This window comes from Bos grunniens, chromosome 5, assembly GCF_055505025.1.
Source record: "Bos grunniens cultivar Pamir isolate PY7600 chromosome 5, Bosgru_T2T1.0, whole genome shotgun sequence".
NCBI lineage: Eukaryota > Metazoa > Chordata > Mammalia > Artiodactyla > Bovidae > Bos > Bos grunniens.
Genome location: NC_141169.1, coordinates 10,178,003 through 10,198,427, shown reverse-complemented (window position 1 = coordinate 10,198,427; position 20,425 = coordinate 10,178,003). Strand labels below are relative to the sequence as shown.

At 36.7% G+C, this 20,425-nt stretch overlaps 1 protein-coding gene across 11 annotated transcripts in view; it reads left to right on the top strand.

The window, feature by feature from the left end:
* The window catches only part of PPP1R12A (protein phosphatase 1 regulatory subunit 12A), a 166,529-nt gene that overhangs the window by 43,310 nt on the left and 102,794 nt on the right, over positions 1-20,425 (top strand). For 9 of the 11 annotated variants that reach the window (XR_015163451.1, XM_086398836.1, XM_086398837.1 and 6 more), the window contains exon 2: positions 19,511-19,641. Coding sequence is in view for 10 of the 11 variants with exons in the window: in XM_086398836.1 (XP_086254962.1) it covers positions 19,511-19,641 (131 nt within the window). In the remaining variant the exon portion in view is untranslated. Of the gene's footprint in view, positions 1-8,160; positions 8,246-19,510; positions 19,642-20,425 lie in introns of those variants that run through there. The other 2 variants (XM_086398842.1, XM_086398838.1) reach the window with 1 other exon arrangement.

Below are 20,425 nucleotides of genomic sequence, written 5' to 3'. Positions count from 1 at the left end.
TGGAGAAGGGAATGGCTACCCACTCCCATATTCTTGCCTGGGAAACCGCATGGACAGAGGAGCCTGGCAGGCTACAGTCTGTGGGGTCGCAAAGAGTAGGACACGACTGAGTGACTAATACTTTTCCTTTCTTTTTTCATAGTCATCTGTAGCAAAGAATGAGCAATGTATTTTTGAGTACTATCACTGAAGCTAAATAATACTCTGCTGCTAAGTCACTTCAGTTGTGTCCGACTCTGTGCGACCCCATAGATGGCAGCCCACCAGGCTCCCCCATCCCTGGGATTCTCCAGGCAAGAACACTGGAGTGGATTGCCATTTCCTTCTCCAATGCATCAAAGTGAAAAGTGAAAGTGAAGTCGCTCAGTCGTGTCCTACTCTTAGCGACCCCATGGACTGAAGCCTACCAGGCTCCTCCGTCCATGGGATTTTCCAGGCAAGAGTACTGGAGTGGGGTGCCATCGCCTTCTCCAAAATCATACTCAGTTTCCTGCATTTAACGTTTGATAATGCCTAAGTAGTCTAGATACTATCCTGTGACTACAAAATAGGGTCCTTGCTTTTAAGAGCTCACAGTAGTGAAAGCAGTAAGAGAGGAAAATGAATGCGGAGGAGAATGGGTAGATAATTATAACACAATGTTTTAAACATATTAGAACAGGTGTGTTCACAGTGCTACAGAAAATGGAAATAATTTAACTTGAAATAAAGGATTAAAGTGGACATAGGTTGGAAAAGTCAGAAATAAAGGATTAAAGTGGCTAAAAGAAGAATAAATTGAGGAGAAATCTATAAGGGTTTCCTTGGTAGTTCCACTGGTAAAGAATCCGTCTGCAATGCAGGAGACTTCTGGTTTGATTCCTGAGTTGGGAAGATCCCCTGCAGAGGGGATAGGCTACCCACTCCAGTATTCATGGGCTTTCCTGCTGGCTCAGACAGTAAATAATCTGTTTACAACGCAGGAGACCTGGGTTCAGTCCCTGGATTGGAAAGATACCCTAGAGGAGGGAATGGCAACCCACTCCAGTATTCTTGCCTAGAGAATCCAAATGAAAAGAAGAGCCTGATAGGCTACAGTCCACGGGGTCTCAGAGTAGGACACGACTGAGCAGCTAAGCACAGCACAGCACACTATAAGGCCTAGCAGTGCCTCAGCCATTACTCATGGGTTCCTTTTGTCTTCTTCACGAGAAATCTCAAGCTGCTATAGTTAATTCTTAAGACCTAAAACAATTGAATTTTTATCAGATTACTTTTCTTGGTAACTGGGCTTACCCATTCTTCCTGTGAACCTGCCTTTTTGTGATGGAGCAAGAGAGTGTGCTTTGTTAGGGTTTTTAGCATTAGGTTTTGTTTTATCTAAAGACCCTTTAGCAGAATTGTGTAGCTTCTGTCTTTGTGAAGGAGATGCCTATGTGTGTCAAAGTCTTTTAGGTAGCTGGAAAAGCTTCAAAAGGTAAAAATCTCATTTGTAATGTGTTGTGAGCCAAGTTAACTATTGATTGTCTAGTTTAGATAAACAAAAACAACCAAAAACCTTCCAGAAATTTCTTGATTCCATGCAGTTATTGGTGCACAAAATCTGCATAAAAATTTTTTTCCTTAAAGGTGAAAAGTAGTTTAAAATTGTGAATTTATTCATTATGGAATATCTGTGAGAGACTTGGAATTCACAGTGCAGTGGTACACTTATTTATTATGTTACAGACACATTGTATATATGGTACAGTGGTTCCCAGACTAGATTGTCTGCCTTAACTTGAACATAAAAATAGATTTTGGTGATAAAAATAGATGTCAGTGGGAAAAAAGAGATTTGCTGACAAGTTCTGCTGTAAAAAAAATCTGTTTAATCCATTGTTTCCTGAATTTAACCGTTTTTAAGAACACTTTACTAAAGACCATTTATTAACCATTTCATGTTAGTAGTTTCATGGAAATTGTTTGGGAAATACTACAGTAAATTTTTGTGATGAATTGCTTTCAGAAGGGCTGTGTAGTGACAGTTGTTTCAGAAGGCAAATTGAAAATTTAGGTGCTTTTATTTCTGCCTTTTTACTTTCTCTTTTGACTAGCACATGTAAAGGAATGTCAAAACTCTATAATCTGTGAACGTAAAATACTAACATATTTTTGCAACAGTTTTGGGAAAGTGATCAAATGAATTAATTATGCAATGGAAAATTCAGTTCCCTGATAGCTCAGTTGGTAAAGAATCTCCCTGCAATTCATGAGACTCTGGTTTGATTCCTGGGTCAGGAAGACCTACTGTAGCACGGATCAGCTACCCACCCCAGTACTCTTGGGCTTCCTTTGTGGCTCAGCTGGTAAAGAATCTGCCTACAGTGCGGGAGACCTGGGTTCGATCCCTGGTTTGGGAAGATCCCCTGGAGAAAGGAAAGGCTACTCAGTCCAGTATTCTGGCCTGGAGAATTTCATGGACTGTAGAGTCCATGGGGTCGCAAAGAGTTGGACACGACTGAGTGACTTTCACTTTGACTCAGTCATGTCTGACTCTTTGTGATAACCATGGACTGCAGCACACCAGGCTTCCCTGTGCAACTCCCAGAGCTTACTCAAAATCATGTCCATCGAGGTGGTGATACCATCCAACCATCTCATCCTCTGTCATCCCCTTCTCCTGCCTTCAATGTTTCCCATCATCAGGGTCTTTTCAAATTATTTCTTCATATCAGGTGGCCACAGTATTAGAGCTTCGACATCTGTCCTTCTATGAATATTCACAACTGATTTTCTTTAGGATTGACTGATTTGATCTTGCAGTCCAAGGAACTCTCAAGACTCTTCTCCAACACCACAGATCAAAAGCATCAATTCTTCGGCACTCAGCCTTCTTTAAAGTCCAACTCTCACATCTGTACATGACTACTGGAAAAACTATAGCTTTGACTAGACAGACCTTTGCTAGCAAAGTAATGTCTCTGCTTTTTAATATGCTGTCAAGGTTGGTTACAGCTTTTCTTCCAAAGAGTAAGCACCTTTTCATGGCTGCAGTCGCCATCTGCAGTGATTTTTGGAACCCCCAAAATAAAGTCTGTCACTGTTTCCACTGTTTCCCCATCTGTTTGCCATGAAGTGATGGGACCAAATGCCATGATCTTAGTTTTCTGAATGTTGAGTTTTAAGCCAACTTTTTCACTCTCCTCTTTCACTTTCATCAAGAGGCTCTTTAGTGCTTCTTCACTTTCTACCGTAAGGGTGGTGTCATCTGCATATCTGAGGTTATTGCTATTTCTCCCGGCGGTTTTGCTTCCAGCTTGTGCTTCATCCAGCCCAGCGTTTCACATGATGTACTCTGCATATAAGTTAAATAAGCAGGGTGACAATATACAGCCTTGATGTGCTCCTTTCCCGATTTGGAACCAGTCTGTTGTTGAACCAGTCCGATTCTAACCGTTGCTTCTTGACTGGCATACAGTTTCTCAAGAGGCAGGTCAGGTGGTCTGGTATTCCCATCTCTTTAAGAATTTTCCACAGTTCATTGTGATCCACAGAATCAGAGGCTTTGGCATAGTCAATAAACCAGAGGCAGATGGTTTCTGGAACTCCCTTGCATTCTCAGTGATCCACCAGATGTTGGCAATTTGATCTCTGGTTCCTCTGCCTTTTCAAAATCCAGCTTGAACATCTGGAAGTTCACAGTTCACATACTGTTGAAGCCTGGCTTGGAGGATTTTGAACACTTTTCTAACGTGTGAAATGAGTGCATTTGTGCAGTAGTTTGAACATTCTTTGGCATTGCTTTTCTTTGGGATTAGAATGAAAACTGACATTTTCCAGTCCTGTGGCCACTGCCGTTTTCCAAATATGCTGGCATATTGAGTGCAGCACTGTTAAAGCAACATCTTTTAGGATTTGAAATAGTTCAACTGGAATTCCATCACCTCCACTAGCTTTGTTCATAGTGATAATTCGTAAGGCACACGTGACTTCACATTCCAGAATGTCTGGCTGTAGGTGAGTGATCACACCATTATGGTTATCTGAGTCCTGAAGACCTTTTTTGTATAGTTCTTCTGTGTATTCTTGCCACCTCTTCTTAGTATCTTCTGCTTCTGTTAGGTCCATACCATTTCTGTCCTTTATTGTGCCCATCTCAGTATGAAATGTTCCCTTGGTATCTCTAATTTTCTTGAAGAAATCTCTAGTCTTTCCCATTCTGTTGGTTTCCTTTATTTCTTTGCATTGATCACTGAGGAAAGCTTTCTTATCTCTCCTTGCTCTTCTTCGGAATTCCGCATTCAAATGGGTATATTTTTCTTTTTCTCCTTGCCTTTCACTTCTCTTCTTTTCTCAGCTATTTGTAAGCCCTCTTCAGACAACCATTTTGCCTTTTTGCATTTCTTTTTCTTGAGAAAGGTCTTGGTCACTGCCTCCTGTACAATATTACGAACCTCCATCCACATTTCTTCAGGCACTCTATCAGATCCAATCCCTTGAATCTGTTTGTCACTTCCAGTGTATAATTGTAAGGGATTTGATATATGTCATACCTGAATGGTCTAGGTAACCTGATGGACTGTGGACAGAGGTTTGTGACATTGTACAGGAGACAGGGATCAAGACCATCCCCATGGAAAAGAAATGCAAAAAAGCAAAATGGCTGAGGAGGCCTTACAAATAGCTGTGAGAAGAAGAGAAACGAAAAGCAAAGGAGAAAAGGAAAGATATAAGCATGTGAATACAGAGTTCCGAAGAATAGCAAGGAGAGATAAGAAAGCCTTCCTCAGCCATCAATGCAAAGAAATAGAGGAAAACAACAGAATGGGAAAGACTAGAGATCTCTTCAAGAAAATCAGAGATACCAAGGGAACATTTCATGCAAAGATGGGCTCGATACAGGACAGAAATGGTATTGACCTAACAGAAGCAGAAGATATTAAGAAGAGGTGGCAAGAACACACAGAAGAACTGTACAAAAAGATCTTCATCACCCAGATAATGATGATGGTGTGATCACTCACCTAGAGCCAGACATCCTGGAATGTGAAGTCAAGTGGGCCTTAGAAAGCATCACTACGAACAAAGCTAGTGAGGTGATGGATTCCAGTTGAGCTATTTCAAATCCTGCAAGATGATGCTGTGAAAGTGCTGCACTCAATATGCCAGCAAATCTGGAAAAATCAGCAGTGGCCACAGGACTGGAAAAGGTCCTTTTTCATCCCAATCCCAAAGTAAGTCAATGCCAAAGGATGCTCAAACTACCACACAATTGCACTCATCTCACACGCTAGTAAAGTGATGCTCAAAATTCTCCCATCCAGGCTTCAGCAATACGTAAACTGTGAACTTCCAAATGTTCAAGCTGGTTTTAGAAAAGGCAGAGGAACCAGAGATCAAATTGCCAACATCTGCTGGGTCATTGAAAAAGCAAGAGAATTCCAGAAAAACATCTATTTTTGCTTTATTGACTATGCCAAAGCCTTTGACTGTGTGGATCAAAATAAACTGTGGAAAATTCTGAAAGAGATGGGAATACCAGACCACCTGACCTGCCTCTTGAGAAACCTATATGCAGGTCAGGAAGCAACAGTTAGAACTGGACATGGAACAACAGACTGGTTCCAAATAGGAAAAGGAGTATGTCAAGGCTGTATATTGCCACCCTGTTTATTTAACTTCTATGCAGAGTACATCATGAGAAATGCTGGGCTGGAAGAAGCACAAGCTGGAATCAAGATTGCCAGGAGAAATAACAATACCCTCAGATATGCAGATGACACCACCCTTATGGCAGAAAGTGAAGAGGAACTAAAAAGCCTCTTGATGAAAGTGAAAGTGGAGAGTGAAAAAGTTGGCTTAAAGCTCAACATTCAGAAAACGAAGATCATGGCATCTGGTTCCATCACTTCATGGCAAATAGATGGGGAAACAGTGGAAACAGTGTCAGACTTTATTTTGCGGGGCTCCAAAATCACTGCAGATGGTGATTGCACCCATGAAATTAAAAGACTGCTTGGAAAGAAAGTTATGACCAACCTAGAGAGCATATTAAAAAGCAGCGACATTACTTTGCTAACAAAGGTCCATCTAGTCAAGGCTATGGTTTTTCCAGTAGTTATGTATGGATGTGAGAGTTGGACTATAAAGAAAGCTGAGTGCCAAAGAATTGATGCTTTTGAACTGTGGTGTTGGAGAAGACTCTTGAGAGTGCCTTGGACTGCAAGGAGATCCAACCAGTCCATCCTAAAGGAGATCAGTCCTGGGTGTTCACTGGAAGGAATGATGCTGAAGTTGAAACTCCAGTACTTTTGCCACCTCATGTGAAGAGTTGACTCATTGGAAAAGACCCTGATGGGAGGGATTGGGGTCAGGAGGAGAAGGGGACAACAGAGGATGAGATGGCTGAATGGCATCACCAACTCGATGCACATGAGTTTGGGGAACTCTGGAAGTTGTTGATGGACAGGGAGGCCTGGCGTGCTGCAATTCATGGGGTTGCAAAGAGTCGGAGACAACTGAGGAACTGAACTGAACTGAATGGTCTAGTGGTTTTCTGTACTTTCTCCAATTTAAGTCTGAATTTGGCAATAAGGAGTTCATGGTCTGAGCTACAGTCAGCTCCCAGTCTTGTTTTTGCTGACTGTATAGAGTTTCTCCATCTTTTGCTGCAAAGAATATAATCAGTCTGATTTCAGTGTTGAGCATCTGGTGATGTCCATGTGTAGAGTCTTCTCTTGTGTTGTTTGAAGAGGGTGTTTGCTATGACCAGTTCGTTCTCTTGTCTAAACTCTGATAGCCTTTGTCCTGCTTCATTTTGTACTCCCAAGGCCACATTTGCCTTACTCAGGTTCTTAACTTCCTACTTTTACATTCCAGTCACCTACTATGAAAAGGGCATCTTTTTTGGGTGTTAGTTCCTGAAGATCTTGTAGGTCTTCATAGAACCATTCAACTTCAGGTTCAACTGTTCAATGGAAAATTACACGTATTATTTTCCCTCAATGAAAAGGAATGTGTAAAAGCTGATTTTTTTTCCTTCTTGCTATTCATATGCCCTCCCCCATCAAAAATAAATATTGAAGGGGTATCAGGCATGAGTACTGGTACATTATCAGGTGATTGTTATTTTTCTGAAGTTTTAATTTCAGATTGTTTTGCAAATTCAAGAAATAGAAGGTGGTCCAGTGTGATTAGATCTTTGAATTTGTGGAAATAAAGTGATAGGCCTAAATTTAAATAATAGTTTACAAGCTGATCACATTTAAGAGGAGTTCAAATATAGGAGAAAAGACAGATTAGAGATTAAGTAGACAAAGGAGCATGCTGTTTGGATACACACAAACTGAAGCAATGAAAATGGATAAAAATGCCTTCTACAGTCGTAAAAAATCCAGCCATGTAACTGTTCTTTATCACTGCATCACAGATTACCCCTAAACTTGAAATTCCAAACATTTATTAGCAAATTTTCTAGGGTTAAAGAATTTGGATGTACTTTGACTTCACACTATTGACTGGGATCATGTTATCTGAAGGCTTAATTTGGGGTGGGGTGGGAGAGGGACCCACTTCAAAGCCCATTATTGGGAGATCTTGCTTCTTTGCCACATGGGCCTCTAAATGAGATTGCTTCTTGACACTGCAATTAAATTTTCCCAAGTTTTAAGCAGTTTGGCAGAGGGCAAGAGAGAGTTAATGCCAAGATGGAAGCTACAGTCTTTTAATAACCTAACTTAAAAGTGACATCCCATTACTTCTCGCACATTCCATCTGTTAGAAGCAAGTCACTCAGTCCAGTCCACACTCAAGGGGAGGAGTTGGCACACAGATGCGATTTACCATGAGGCAGGAATCAGTACCATCTTGGAGCTCTTTTGTTTCTGAAAAGGATGTGAAAATATGATTCCAAGGCTTGACTGTCTTTCCCCTGCTTTTTTCCACCCATTTATGTCCTATAACAACTAATTTGCCTTTCTCTTTCCAAACGTCTCCCCTTTTCCTTAGTTTGATTTTTCTAATATATCAAAAATATTTTTTTAAATTTAACATTAATTCTTGAGGATTTAAGAAAGGTATACTGAGATAATCCATGTCTAGTAGAATGAGTAGAATTTTAGATTAGAGAGGTTATTGTTTTGTAATTTTTACCTTATATATTTGTTTGTTTCTGATTAGACTGAATTTATTACAGGAAGAGGTTGGCTGCTTGTTAACTTTGGACTTGGAAATGTGCTGTATGCCCCCCTCCCCCCAAAACAGTAATAATGGATGTTGATTATCCGTAAGTAATTATCATTCATTTAGGGAGCTTTATTTTAGAATCTCTATGCGAATCCTGTGACATACTTTAAATTAAAAGGATATATTATATATACTGTTTTAATTAAAAAGTATAAAATTGAGTTTTGCTTTAATTTTTGTCAAAAGAAAAAACCTAGTAATGGTTAAATTTTAGATACATTTTCTTTGTTATTATGAAGTATTTGGCTATGAATAATACATTGCAGTAGGATTTTTTTGAACCATATTCCAGTTTTAGAAAGATTGTACTTATCTTTAGGAAAGGTTCGGAATTAGGCACTCATCCATTTTTGCTCTTCTTTCCCCGGTCTTGTTTTGTTAGTTGTATTAATATTTCTACCTGGTTGGAATTTATAATAGTTGCATTATTTTTGACTCACTTTTAAGAGTTTTGACCATTCTTTCTTGATTTCTGAATTTATTTTAATTGTTTGGATTTATTGTTAAACAGGATTTATCGTCTTTTTGATCTCGTTTTTTTTTTCCCCCCAATGTGTTGGTAGCATCAAAATATGGGGCATTTCCTTTATTTTATCAAGTTGAGTTTTCTTTCACACTGCTCTCTCTACCTGGATTTTTGCATACTTGCATACCTATGTAGTTTTTTTTTTTTAAGTTTTTATTTTTTCTTCCCTTTTATTTGGTCTCCCCTTTCTTAAATACTCATAGCTCTGCAGGTTTGATACAGTCTTTTCTGATTACATTTTACATATGCTATTTGGTGCCTTGTTTATTTCTCTAGCTTCAGTTACCATGGATATCTGTGGTTCTTAATATAGTGTGTTTTTACCGTTAGATGGGGAACCAGTTTAAAGTGGAAATTCCTGAGCACCATTCTCAGAGATTCTGATTTCTCCTCTCTTTCTCCTAAATCTAGGTTCAGTACCCTAGTTAAGTCCATAGCATTTATCCTACCTATTGTTATTGTTTGTTTAGTTATCTTTCTTGCCTGCTGGACTTTATAAGCTCAGCAAATGCAGAAATCTGGTTTATATCCTTCCCCAGTGTATTCCTAACTGCTGGAATGGTGTCTGGCTATAGTGGGCACTTAATAAATATTTGTTAAATTGAAGATTCCGTGCTATTTATTGGCCATATATTTTGCTGAGCACTGAAGAAAGCCATCAGTGAACAATTAGATAGCTAACTATGTGAATTCTTTGTTTTGTTTGGAAAGCCATAAGAATTTTACAGCCTTACTGTAGAGTTTTTGGAAATTAGCTCAATAACTTTGACTTCTGATGATTAACATTTGACATATAGAGGTATATTGCAGGGAAATTGCAGATTCGGTTCCAGGCCGGTACAGTAAAATGAATATACAAATATAGCAAATCACATGAATTCTTGGGCTTCGTAGTGCATATCATGGTTGTATTTACACTGTAGTGTAGTCTGTTAACTGTAGAAGAGCATTGTGTCTTTAAGAAATTGTATATACCTTAATTAAAAAATAAATTTATTGCTCAGAAATGCTGTCGTGAGCCTTCAATGGGTCATAGTATTTTTGCAATATTAACATCAAAAATAACTAATTATAGACTATCAGAACAAATAATAATGGGAAAATTGTAAATATTGGGAGAACTACTGGTGCGTGACACGGAGACACAGAGTGAGAAAGGCAGCACTGACAGACATGCCTGACAGGAGCCGCAGGCCTTCAGTGTGTTAAAAATACGTGTGGCATCTGCAGTGGGAAAAAATTCAGTGTCTTTGAAGCACAATAGAACAAGGTATGTCTGTGTTCTTCCAGAGTCTTGAATATCAATTGCAAGAGTTCAATCATATTATACATACTCCTTTGTAACCTATTGTTGTTGCTGTTAATTTAATTGAATAAAATAGTATGTAAGAGCTTTTATTACTTCCCCTGAAACTATTTTCTTACTGGTATATATCCATTGATTAAACACCTTTAGGTCAGTGTGTGATCATGTCTGATAAAGGTATTCAACAAAGAAAACAGGTACTTGTAGCGGTGTTTTATCTCCAGCACTCAGACAGTAATGAAACCTAGCAAAAGATTTTCTATAAAAAGTTTTCTTTAACTCATCTCTGCTCACATGCTGACTTTTCCTTTATTAATGCTGTGCTGCTTTTAAATTGCTTACTGTTTTCCTTTATCTGCTTATCTTACTTTCCTAAGTATATTATAGATATCCTGAGAACAGTACTCCATGATTGTTTTAGTCCGTTAAGAAAAATTTATTAAGTAGCACTGTTACTTAAGTATTAAGTATTGTGGGGTATATAAGACAATTTCTGTTCTTAAAGTATAATAATCTAGTTGTGAGAATACATGGAAAGTGATAAAGGCAGCATGTCTCATATAGTACTTAGTACAGTTTTATGTACGTGTACACACAGTAGTCCATAGACACCTTCTCATTCAGGAGAGATTAGCATTTTATTTTGATTCATTCTACATGTATTATGTACTTGCTATATGACAGGCAGTGTGCGTAAAGGAATCAAAAAGAATATACTCTCTGGTGCTGGTCTTTGTATCCATCAAAATGAATGGCTCAATGCTTTATGTGTAGTAGGCAGTCAATGAAAGTTATGTGTCAAAGAATAATCCCAAACTTTAACATTTTATATTCTTTCTTCCTTTGTGGCACTAGTGGTAAAGAACTCACCTGCCTATGCAGGAGACATAAGAGACGTGGGTGCACTCCCTGGGTTGGGAAAATCCCCTGGAGAAGGGCATGGCAACCAACTCCAGTATTCTTGCCTGAAGAATCCCATGAACAGAAGAGCCTGGTGGGTTACAGTCCATAGGGTCCACAAAGAGTCTGGACGTGACTGAAGTGATTTAGCACAGCATAGACAAGGATTCTAAACTCTAGAAGTAATATTCTTCCCTTATTAAGTCCTCTAATGAAAGTCTTTGGCATCTAAAGATCTAAGTTTAGCATAGTACTTTATAGATCTTTGTCAATAAAGGAAACAACACCTATGGAATAAGAGTACATACAGGGTGTGTTTCGATCTTTGAATAAGTATGGTTCCAAGTTTTGGCATTCTCATTCAGATGCTTAGTGTAATACTTGTTGGGTGAAGTATGAATGAATGTTTAAGCAGTGCCTGGATTATAGTCAGCCCTCCTCTACATCCAAAGATTTAACTAACCAGGGTTGAAAATAGTTCACAGAAAAATTCCACAAAGTTCCAAAAAATTGAAAGTTGAAATTGCCGCAAGCTTTCAACTATTTATGTAGCATTTACATTGTATTTACAACCATTTACATTGTATTAGGTATTTTAAGTAGCCTAGAGATGATTTAAAGTATACAGGAGGATGTGCACAGGTTATAATCAAATACTACCCTGATTTTATATTAGGGACTTGAGCATCTGCAGATTTTGGTACCTGCAGGGGGTTCTGGAACCAGTCGCCCACAAATACCAATGGGTGACTATACTTTTGCCCTAGAAAAATTCTTGTCTTGTGGGAGGAGAGGTCTCAAAAGAAATTGTTCATTTTTGTTATAGTCCCTTTGCCTTGTCCAGTTCATTGAATCCACAAATATAAATTGGATCTTCTCCTTGTCAGGCGTTGTGTCTCCTATGGATATTGTATATACATAAGTCTGAATTTTTCTTAATTCAAATAAAAATTTCCCATGGTTTAGCCATTGTGTCTAATCTGTTTTGAATTTATTCTTTCATTTTATAATTTGAATGTTATTTATGATTAGACTAGGCCTTTACTTTTACACCTATATCCTATCTGCTTATATAATAAGAAAGGCCAAAAAGTCATTTAACTAAAATGCAGTGCTGAACTTACTTTCATAATTAAATATAATAATTGAACTACCCCAGTGTTCATTGCAGCAATAGTTACAGTACCCAGGACATGGAAGCAACTTAGATGTTCATTGACAGATGGATAAAGAGGATGTGGTACATATATACAATGGAAAATTACTCAGCCATGAAGAGGAATGAATTTGAATCAGTTATAGTGAGGTAGATGAACTACAGAGTGAAGTGAGAAAGAGAAAAACAAGTATTGTTTATTAATGCATATACATGGAGTCTAGAAAAATGGTACTGATGGACCTAGTAGAGAACGGACTGGGGAAGATGGGGGTGAGAAAATAGCACTGACATACAGATACTGTCATGTGTAAATAGTGGGAAGTTGCTGTATAACATACGGAGCCCAGCCTAGCACTCTGTGATGACCTGAAGAGTGGGATGGTGAGGGGAGGGAGGCTCAAGAGGAGGGGATATAGATATAGTACTATGACTGGTGTTGTATGGCAGAAACCAACACAACATTGTAAAGCAGTTTTCTACCAATTAAAAAAAGTAAAGAATTAATCTTATTAGTTAAAAAATATGTAATAGGTGATCTCCTAAGATTGTATATGCTCATTTATTTGTCAGTCTCAATGCAAGACCAAGGTATTTATTTTTTATTGTTAAGGGAGTACTGCTTGGAGCTCTTCATTGTTTTTCTTGTATAAACTACATCTGTAATTCCTCCTTTGATATGTCCAAATTCATTTCCTTTAAAATAGAACAAAAGTTTGTTTGGGTGTCTCCAATTTACTTCCTCTTTATGAACACTCACTGATTTCTATATCACCCTGAATGCTTAGGCCTTGGACTATTTCCTGGTATATCTACAAATTTCTGTTCCCACAAGTTGAGCAGAACTAAGTTTTCCTTACTAGAAGCCATAAAGAGTTACTTCAAGGAAATGGAAACTGTTTTAGAGGACTTCTGTATTCAGGTTAATTTGTCTTTTGCCTATCAGTAATTATGTCACTAATGATTAGATGCAAACTGTATTCACTTTATCTAATTATTATAATTATATATTTTTACTCAAGTTGTTGTAATTACATTTATACAACCAAATCATTTCCTTTGTTTTACCCTCCTGCACTGTATGTAATTTGTTGGAAGGAGGTTTGAAATCCCTAAAATTTTCTTAGTGAATCTTTTAAAATTTAATCATCTTCATAGAAATATTGGTGGATAGGACTTTTACCAAAAGTGGTACTTTGTAGTATAACATGTCAGAATTTATTTCAAATGCCTCTAATTTTGTAATTGTGATTTTACTTAATTGAATTACAGAGTTGCTAAATACATTTGTTTTTATCTCTTCTAGAAATGAAATGCAGTGATTTTCAACTCCCATGCCTAACCCATACATAATCTGTCTTTAAGGCATGGATTCTGTCTTCTTAGAGCCAATTTTGTGCAGCTATTTATAATTATATCATTTGTTATTAGGTGTTTCAACTTTTTCCTAAAAATGAGTGGGAAACAAAGTTGTCCTTGTGCTAACTTGCTGAAAAAAATAAGTAGGCCCTCTTTTCAATAAAAACAGATGTTTTATGTACTTGGAACTAGTTTCTTGAAATAGATTATAGCTCAAGTTGACAAAGCTGCCTGTACCTAGAATTAAATGACAAAAGTGTCTTCACACAATCATCTGTTACTGATAATAGCTTGGGATATGTAGAAAAACTTCAGATAAATCACATCAGATAAGATTTTAGAAGTACAGTTGAGTCACTCTCTTTCTTTCCATGTATGACTTAATATACTGACCATATTTAGTCAACTGTTTAAAGTCAGCAAGTCCTGTATCTCTTAATGTGCTGCATGTGTTAGCTTTTGATTTTCTTAGCAACAATATTTTTATGGGCATGCCTGCCAGTTTCTTGTGTATGCTTTGTAAATGTTCAGGAGAACACTGAACAATTTACACCACAAACTTGAGATTCATTTATAATATATGTCTTATGACAGTGTTTTAGCATTTAATTTATATTTAAACGTTTCAAAAACATGTAAAGAAAGGCAAAAGCGGATTTAATATTAACAGCTTTAGGTATTTTTGTTGATGTTTCTTACATTATACTGACCTTAAAACAAACATTTAAAATCAAAATCAGCAACATTTCATTTAGAGAAATAACTTTATATATTTTTTCAAAGAGCTAGGGTAGTCACCTTTTTAAAATGGAGAAACTTTAAAAATTAGTCATTTGTTCTGAGACTCTTTTATCTTCAATGTCAAAGAATTACTCATAAGATGGCAAATAAGACCCTGTTCTGGATCCTGCCTTTATGTTACACATATGCCCCATACGTCACTTTGTTACTGGATCGTAGGTTAAACTCATGTGTAGAGCCTCCTCCAGGAAATATTCCATGATGACAACCATTCTTCCTTTTCTTAGCTTTCATAATAAATATACAGCCATATATTTATTATATTCCTTTTTAAATTATTATTTACTTGTGTATTTGAATGCCATACTACATCGTGAGCTTCTTGAGAATGCTCTTTAACTGACTGATTAAAATAACACAAATATCTTTGTCTTCCAGGCAGAATATAATGATTATAATTTAATCTTAACCTTTCTTTTAACTATTTTCATAGAAATCACAGCTCTACATTCTCTCCCTGAGTGATTTCAAGTTCCATTATTTTAATTATTACCTTAATGCAGGTAATTCCCAAATTATATTTTCATCCCACATTTGTTTCTAAGCTCTAGATTTCCATATCCAGTTGGCCCCTGGAAATGCATGATTAGAAATTCAGCATATCCAAAGCTAAGATCATCTTTCTTTCTTCAACTTGTTTTTCAAACCTGTGGTGTTTATTTTCATGAATGACCTCCTCCTGTTCCTCACCCTTCGTATCTAATCTTTAATTAAGCGTTGTACATTTTGTCCTAAATTTCTCTTTTAATATATATTCATTCTGAATAACTGTTGCTTAGGTCAGGCTCTTCCCTCTTCATACTGTTCCCAGTAATCTTCCTGAAATACTAATCTGATCATGTTAACCCTCTGCTTGTAAACTCTGAATAGCTTTTTCAGACATCATCTTCCTGAAACTCGACAGTGTTTTCGTCTACTTGCCCCTCCTGCCTGAATTGAGCCCCTATTACTGATATAAATATTTCAGGTTTTCTTGATGAGTAGAACAGAAAGCAGATCAAAAGCTACCTCTAACATCAGATCCTGTCATTGCCTTAGTGTTACGATCTTTTACCTGCAATCTTTTACCACCTAGACCTTTTAGCACCTAGCCTTATTCTGTTTTATAATTTACAGATACTGTATACCGTTTGCATGACTTGCTGTTCTGTTATTCCATGCATTTTTTAAAATCATAGTGCATTTACTCAGTGATGTTCTAGTTGAACAACTCTTATGCAATCTTCAAAATCTTACTCAAATGTATATTCTTATGAGATCTATATGGACCATCTTAATCACAAGATCTCTTTATGTTCCCAAGGATATTTTAGTACTTCCTTACCCACTGCTATTATGCCCTTTTGTAATCGTTGCTCATGAACTAGCATTCTATACTAATGTGATCTTTTCTATTCTTTTGGCATTGGCATATGTACTTTTTAGCATGTATAATTTGAAGAGTAGCCAGATACTTAAAAAGAATATGTGAGAATTTGGGCGGCAGGGAGAACTCATAATATTTAAAGGGTTATCAGTTAAAAAACAGATTGCATTTGATACTTAGAACCTCAGGAGGCAGGAGATAGATAAAGGAAGACATGTTTTAATGTGTACAATTTATTTTTTTATATTATTTATTTTTTAAATTTTTTAATTGAAGGATAATTGCTTTACAGAATTTTGTTGTTTTCTGTCAGACATCAACTTGATAGCATGTACAATTAAGATAAATGAAATGTTTTATACTGAAGATAATGCACAGTAGGTTTTTAATACATGCTAGTTCTTTTTTATTTTTTATTAACTTTTAAAATTGAAGTATAATTTACATATAATGTATACAGCATATAATTCAGTGAATTTTTACATTTGTACATGCCTATATAAAAATCAGAAGGCTGGGGAACATTTTCAGTCTTCCCAAAAGCTCCCTTATGCTCCTTCCATTATTTCCCCACAGAGTTAACCATGATTCTGAGCTTTATAACTGGAGATTAGTTTTGCCTGGAAATTCAGTTTGTATCCTTTGTGTCTGCCTTTTTTCACTCACTTATATGTCTGAGAGGATTACATATGTTGTTGAAGGTAGCATTAGTTTGTTCTTTTTTCATTGATGTATAGGATTCTGTTACATGAGTAGAATCTCCCTGTATACACATACATCCCACCCCATTTATTTAACAGTACTATAACTTGAGTAGATACTGTCAAATGGTTTTCTAAAGAGGTTATATAAATTTTACACTTTTACCAGCAGTTTGATATTTCTCCATATTACAACACAATAGATTTAATATTTTTAAGAACCAAGGCTTAGATTTTCTTTTTATGTAAGCATTGCCTATTATACGCATTTTGAAAATAAAGAAAAATTTAAAAGATAAAAATTATTCATAGTCTCACAACCAGTGATAAGGACTATTAATTTTATTATATATTCTTCTAATCCTTTGTGTACTTTTTAAGTAAAATTATAATCAGGCAAACTGTTTTACGTCTTTTTAAAGAAACTTATATGTTGTGAGCATTTCCCATATCTCTTTACTGTAATGTCTTATTTGAAGTTTTCTCCATTTTTAAAAAAACAATCATATTTGTATTAAACACACTTGTCAGGTAGGGTTCTATATTTTTATAGCAGTGGTAAACATCAGAAGACTGTTTTGGTGCCAGTAGGAATTGAGAGGTTGAAAGAGAGTAGAATTTAGTATCTTTTCCCAAGGAAAATTAATGAATAAACTTATAAATAGGTCTATATTATTTAAGTCACTGTGAGTCATTAGCTATCTCAAATAACATTTTATAAACTACTTCCTAATGCAGTAAAATTTGGATGTTTCTTCTCTTGTTATCAGACAGCTGCGGTCCTCACATTTCTTCTATCCTTTAACCACTGCTCCGTGAAAAACACAATTTTTTTCCCAAGTAGTGTATTCTCAAACTTTATATGAATGTTGCTTATATACTCATTTACCATTTGCTGTATGTACTATTTGGGCACTTTGGAATCGTGCCATCTTGTTCCAAACGGAAGAATCATGAATATATAAGAATGTAAACATGTCAGGGAATTTTAGAGATATATAACCCATCAAATTCTTTCCTCCACCTGAAAGACAAAGCCCTAAAAGATTAAATTACTTGTTCCCAGCTACAGTATTTGTGGCAGAGCCAGAACTGGAGCCTACATCCAACACCTGTCAGAATTTTCCTGCTTCAGGTGTGAAGTACTTTGTCCTTAGTGCTTTTCTTGACACCAGCTTTGTATTTTTCCCCCAAGGAAGAAGCTACTAAAAGTATTTTTCTTTGATTCTGTGATAGGTGAAGGAAAATTGTTTTACTTATACAGCAAACACTTATTAAGTGCCTGTGCTTAGTCGCTCAGTTGTGTCTGACTCTATGTAACGCCATGGACTGTAGCCCACCAGGCTCCTCTGTCCATGGGGATTCTCCAAGACAAGAATACTGGAGTGGATTACCATGCCCTTCTCCTGGGGATCTTCCCAACCCAGGAATTGAACCTAGGTCTCCTGGATTGCAGGTGGATTCTTTACTAGCTAAGCTACCAGGAAAGCCCTATTTAGTGCCTAGAATGTATGATATCCTGTTTCAGAAACTGCAAATAGATGAGAAATAGTTGATGAAATAGGAACATCTGTCAACATGGTGTTAAGTGTGGAAGGAGCTTATTTTTGGGAATCTGAACATCTGTGATAGAATTTCAGCTCTATCATTTCCCATCTCTGTGGCTTATTCAACCTACTTAGTTAATCTTTTTGAATCTTAGCTTTCTTGTTCATTTATTCCTTTATGGAGCCCTTACCACATGCAGAGAACAATATAAAGAGCTGGGGATACAGCATTATGAAGGACTTCAAAGAAACTTGTTTCTGTGGTTTGTATATATTACTATTTACAATTTGTTGTTGTTTAGTCGCTAAGTCGTGTCTGACTCTTTTGCGACCCCATGGACTGTTGCCCATCAGGCCCCTCTGTCCATGGAATTCTCCAGGCAAGAATACTGGAGTGGGTTGCCTTTCTTTCTCTAGGGGCTCTTCCCAACCCAGGGATTGAACCCACGTCTCCTGCATTGACAGGCAGATTCTTTACCACTGAGCCACCAGGGAATGTTAAAATGGAGGAATTTATGTGTTTATTAATTCATTTTAAATGAGTAAAAGCAGTGCCTTACCTTACCTCTGTTAAATAAATGACATTTTTAAAGTAACTAATTAGTTTACTCCTGAAAACTTGAATTTATCATTAGTAATAAATACTTAGTTGTTTTGACAGACCTACTTTGCTCATTTTCAAGAAAGTTTCTGCCACAGCCCAAGCTAGACTAACTATAATTTGTCATTTAAGTAAAAATAATATTCCATTGTAGCCTGTATGGGGGAAAAATCTGAAAAAGAGTGACTGTATGTATAACAGATTCACTTTTCTGTATACCTGAAATGAACACAACATTGTAAATATACCCCAATAAAATTATTTTAGAAAATGATATTCTGTGGAAAAAGTGGCTAGATCAGCTTGCAAATTATACAAGTATTTTTCTTCAGGGCAGTCATTATACTTGGAAGAAATCTTGATGCATGCTTCCTATCTTGTTTCACAAAATATTTAAAAGATGTAGATTTGAGTCAAAATTTAATATGATTTATAGTTTTTACTGCATTGTCAAGGACATTCATAAGTAAACATGGCTTGTGGGAGAAAATGAACCTGTGAGTGTATAGCTATGAATACAATGACAGTAGAGTGCTGTGCTTTCTTTTTTCTCCCACTGCCTTGGTTTGTGCTTAGACACAAGAATGTTTGTAACTAACACTTTTGCACCATCAACATAGTGTAAAGGGGAAATGCCATCTTAGTATTATTATGAAAATAGTTTTGATCTTGTCAACTCTCTGAAAGGATCCCTCTTCCCTAAACAGATCACATTTCGGGGACCACTGCTATAGAGTGTATTATTGGTACTTAATTATAATGTTTTGATTGTTTTCATGTTGGCATGTACTTGTTTCTGGCATGGGGTTGGCATAAGACGTCTAGTCTCATACAGTATTGTTCTGTGTATCTAAACAAGTACTATTAAAAATTAGTTAGTACCGTTTACCTGCTGGATAGCAATACAATCAAGATAGCAGCAGACTGCCTTTTAGAAAGTATTTGTTATGAAAGCTCCAGGATAGGAATTTTATTCTGTTGATGTGTTATTGGGAGTATTGATTCAAAGTTTTTCTGATCCTGCTTTCTGTTCTGTTTTTAGGCTTGCATTGATGACAATGTTGATATGGTGAAGTTTCTGGTAGAAAATGGAGCAAATATTAATCAACCTGATAATGAAGGCTGGATACCTCTGCATGCAGCTGCTTCCTGTGGATATCTTGATATTGCAGAGTAAGCTAGTGCTGTGTTTATTTGCATCCAAACACTATTTTAGAGACTTGAGATTTTATAGAAATTGTTATTATAGATAAATGAGAAAACTGTTATATTGCCATACTTGATAAAAATTATTCTTCCCAGGAAAGAGAATAAGTGGATTGTGGGAATCCAAATATTGTCTGTTGGTGTGAGGTCATCTTCTTTTCTCCCTCCTGTCTTTGACTTTGATACTTTTAACTGATATGAGTAATTCTCTTGAGTACCTGTAGAGTATTGTCAGATGACTCAAGGTTAATATTAGGTTGGTGCAAAAGTAATTGCAGGTTTGCATTGTTGAATTTTGCTCTTTAATATTGGAAGTGAAATGAAATGAAGTGAAGTCGCTCAGTCGTGTCTGACTCTTTGCGACCCCATGGACTGTAGCTTACCAGGCTCCTCCGTCCATGGGATTCTCCAGGCAAGAGTACTGGAGTGGGTTGCCATTTCCTTCTCCAGGGGATCTTTCCAACCCAGGGATCGAACCTGGGTCTCCTGCATTGAAGGCAGATGCTTTCATCTCTGAGCCACCAGGGAAGCCCTTAATATGGAATACATTCTTAAATAAATGTGGTTGTTATACATCATTTTAATGCACATTTCTTGCTATATGTTTTTTTGCTAGTGACTTACTACTGGCTATTTATTTTATATTTATTTTAGATTAGGGAAATTATGTTAGACAAAAAGCAAATTTGAGCAATTTCTCTTTGGAACTTTGTAAGTTCCAAATGCATTGTAAAACAGTGGAGACAACTCA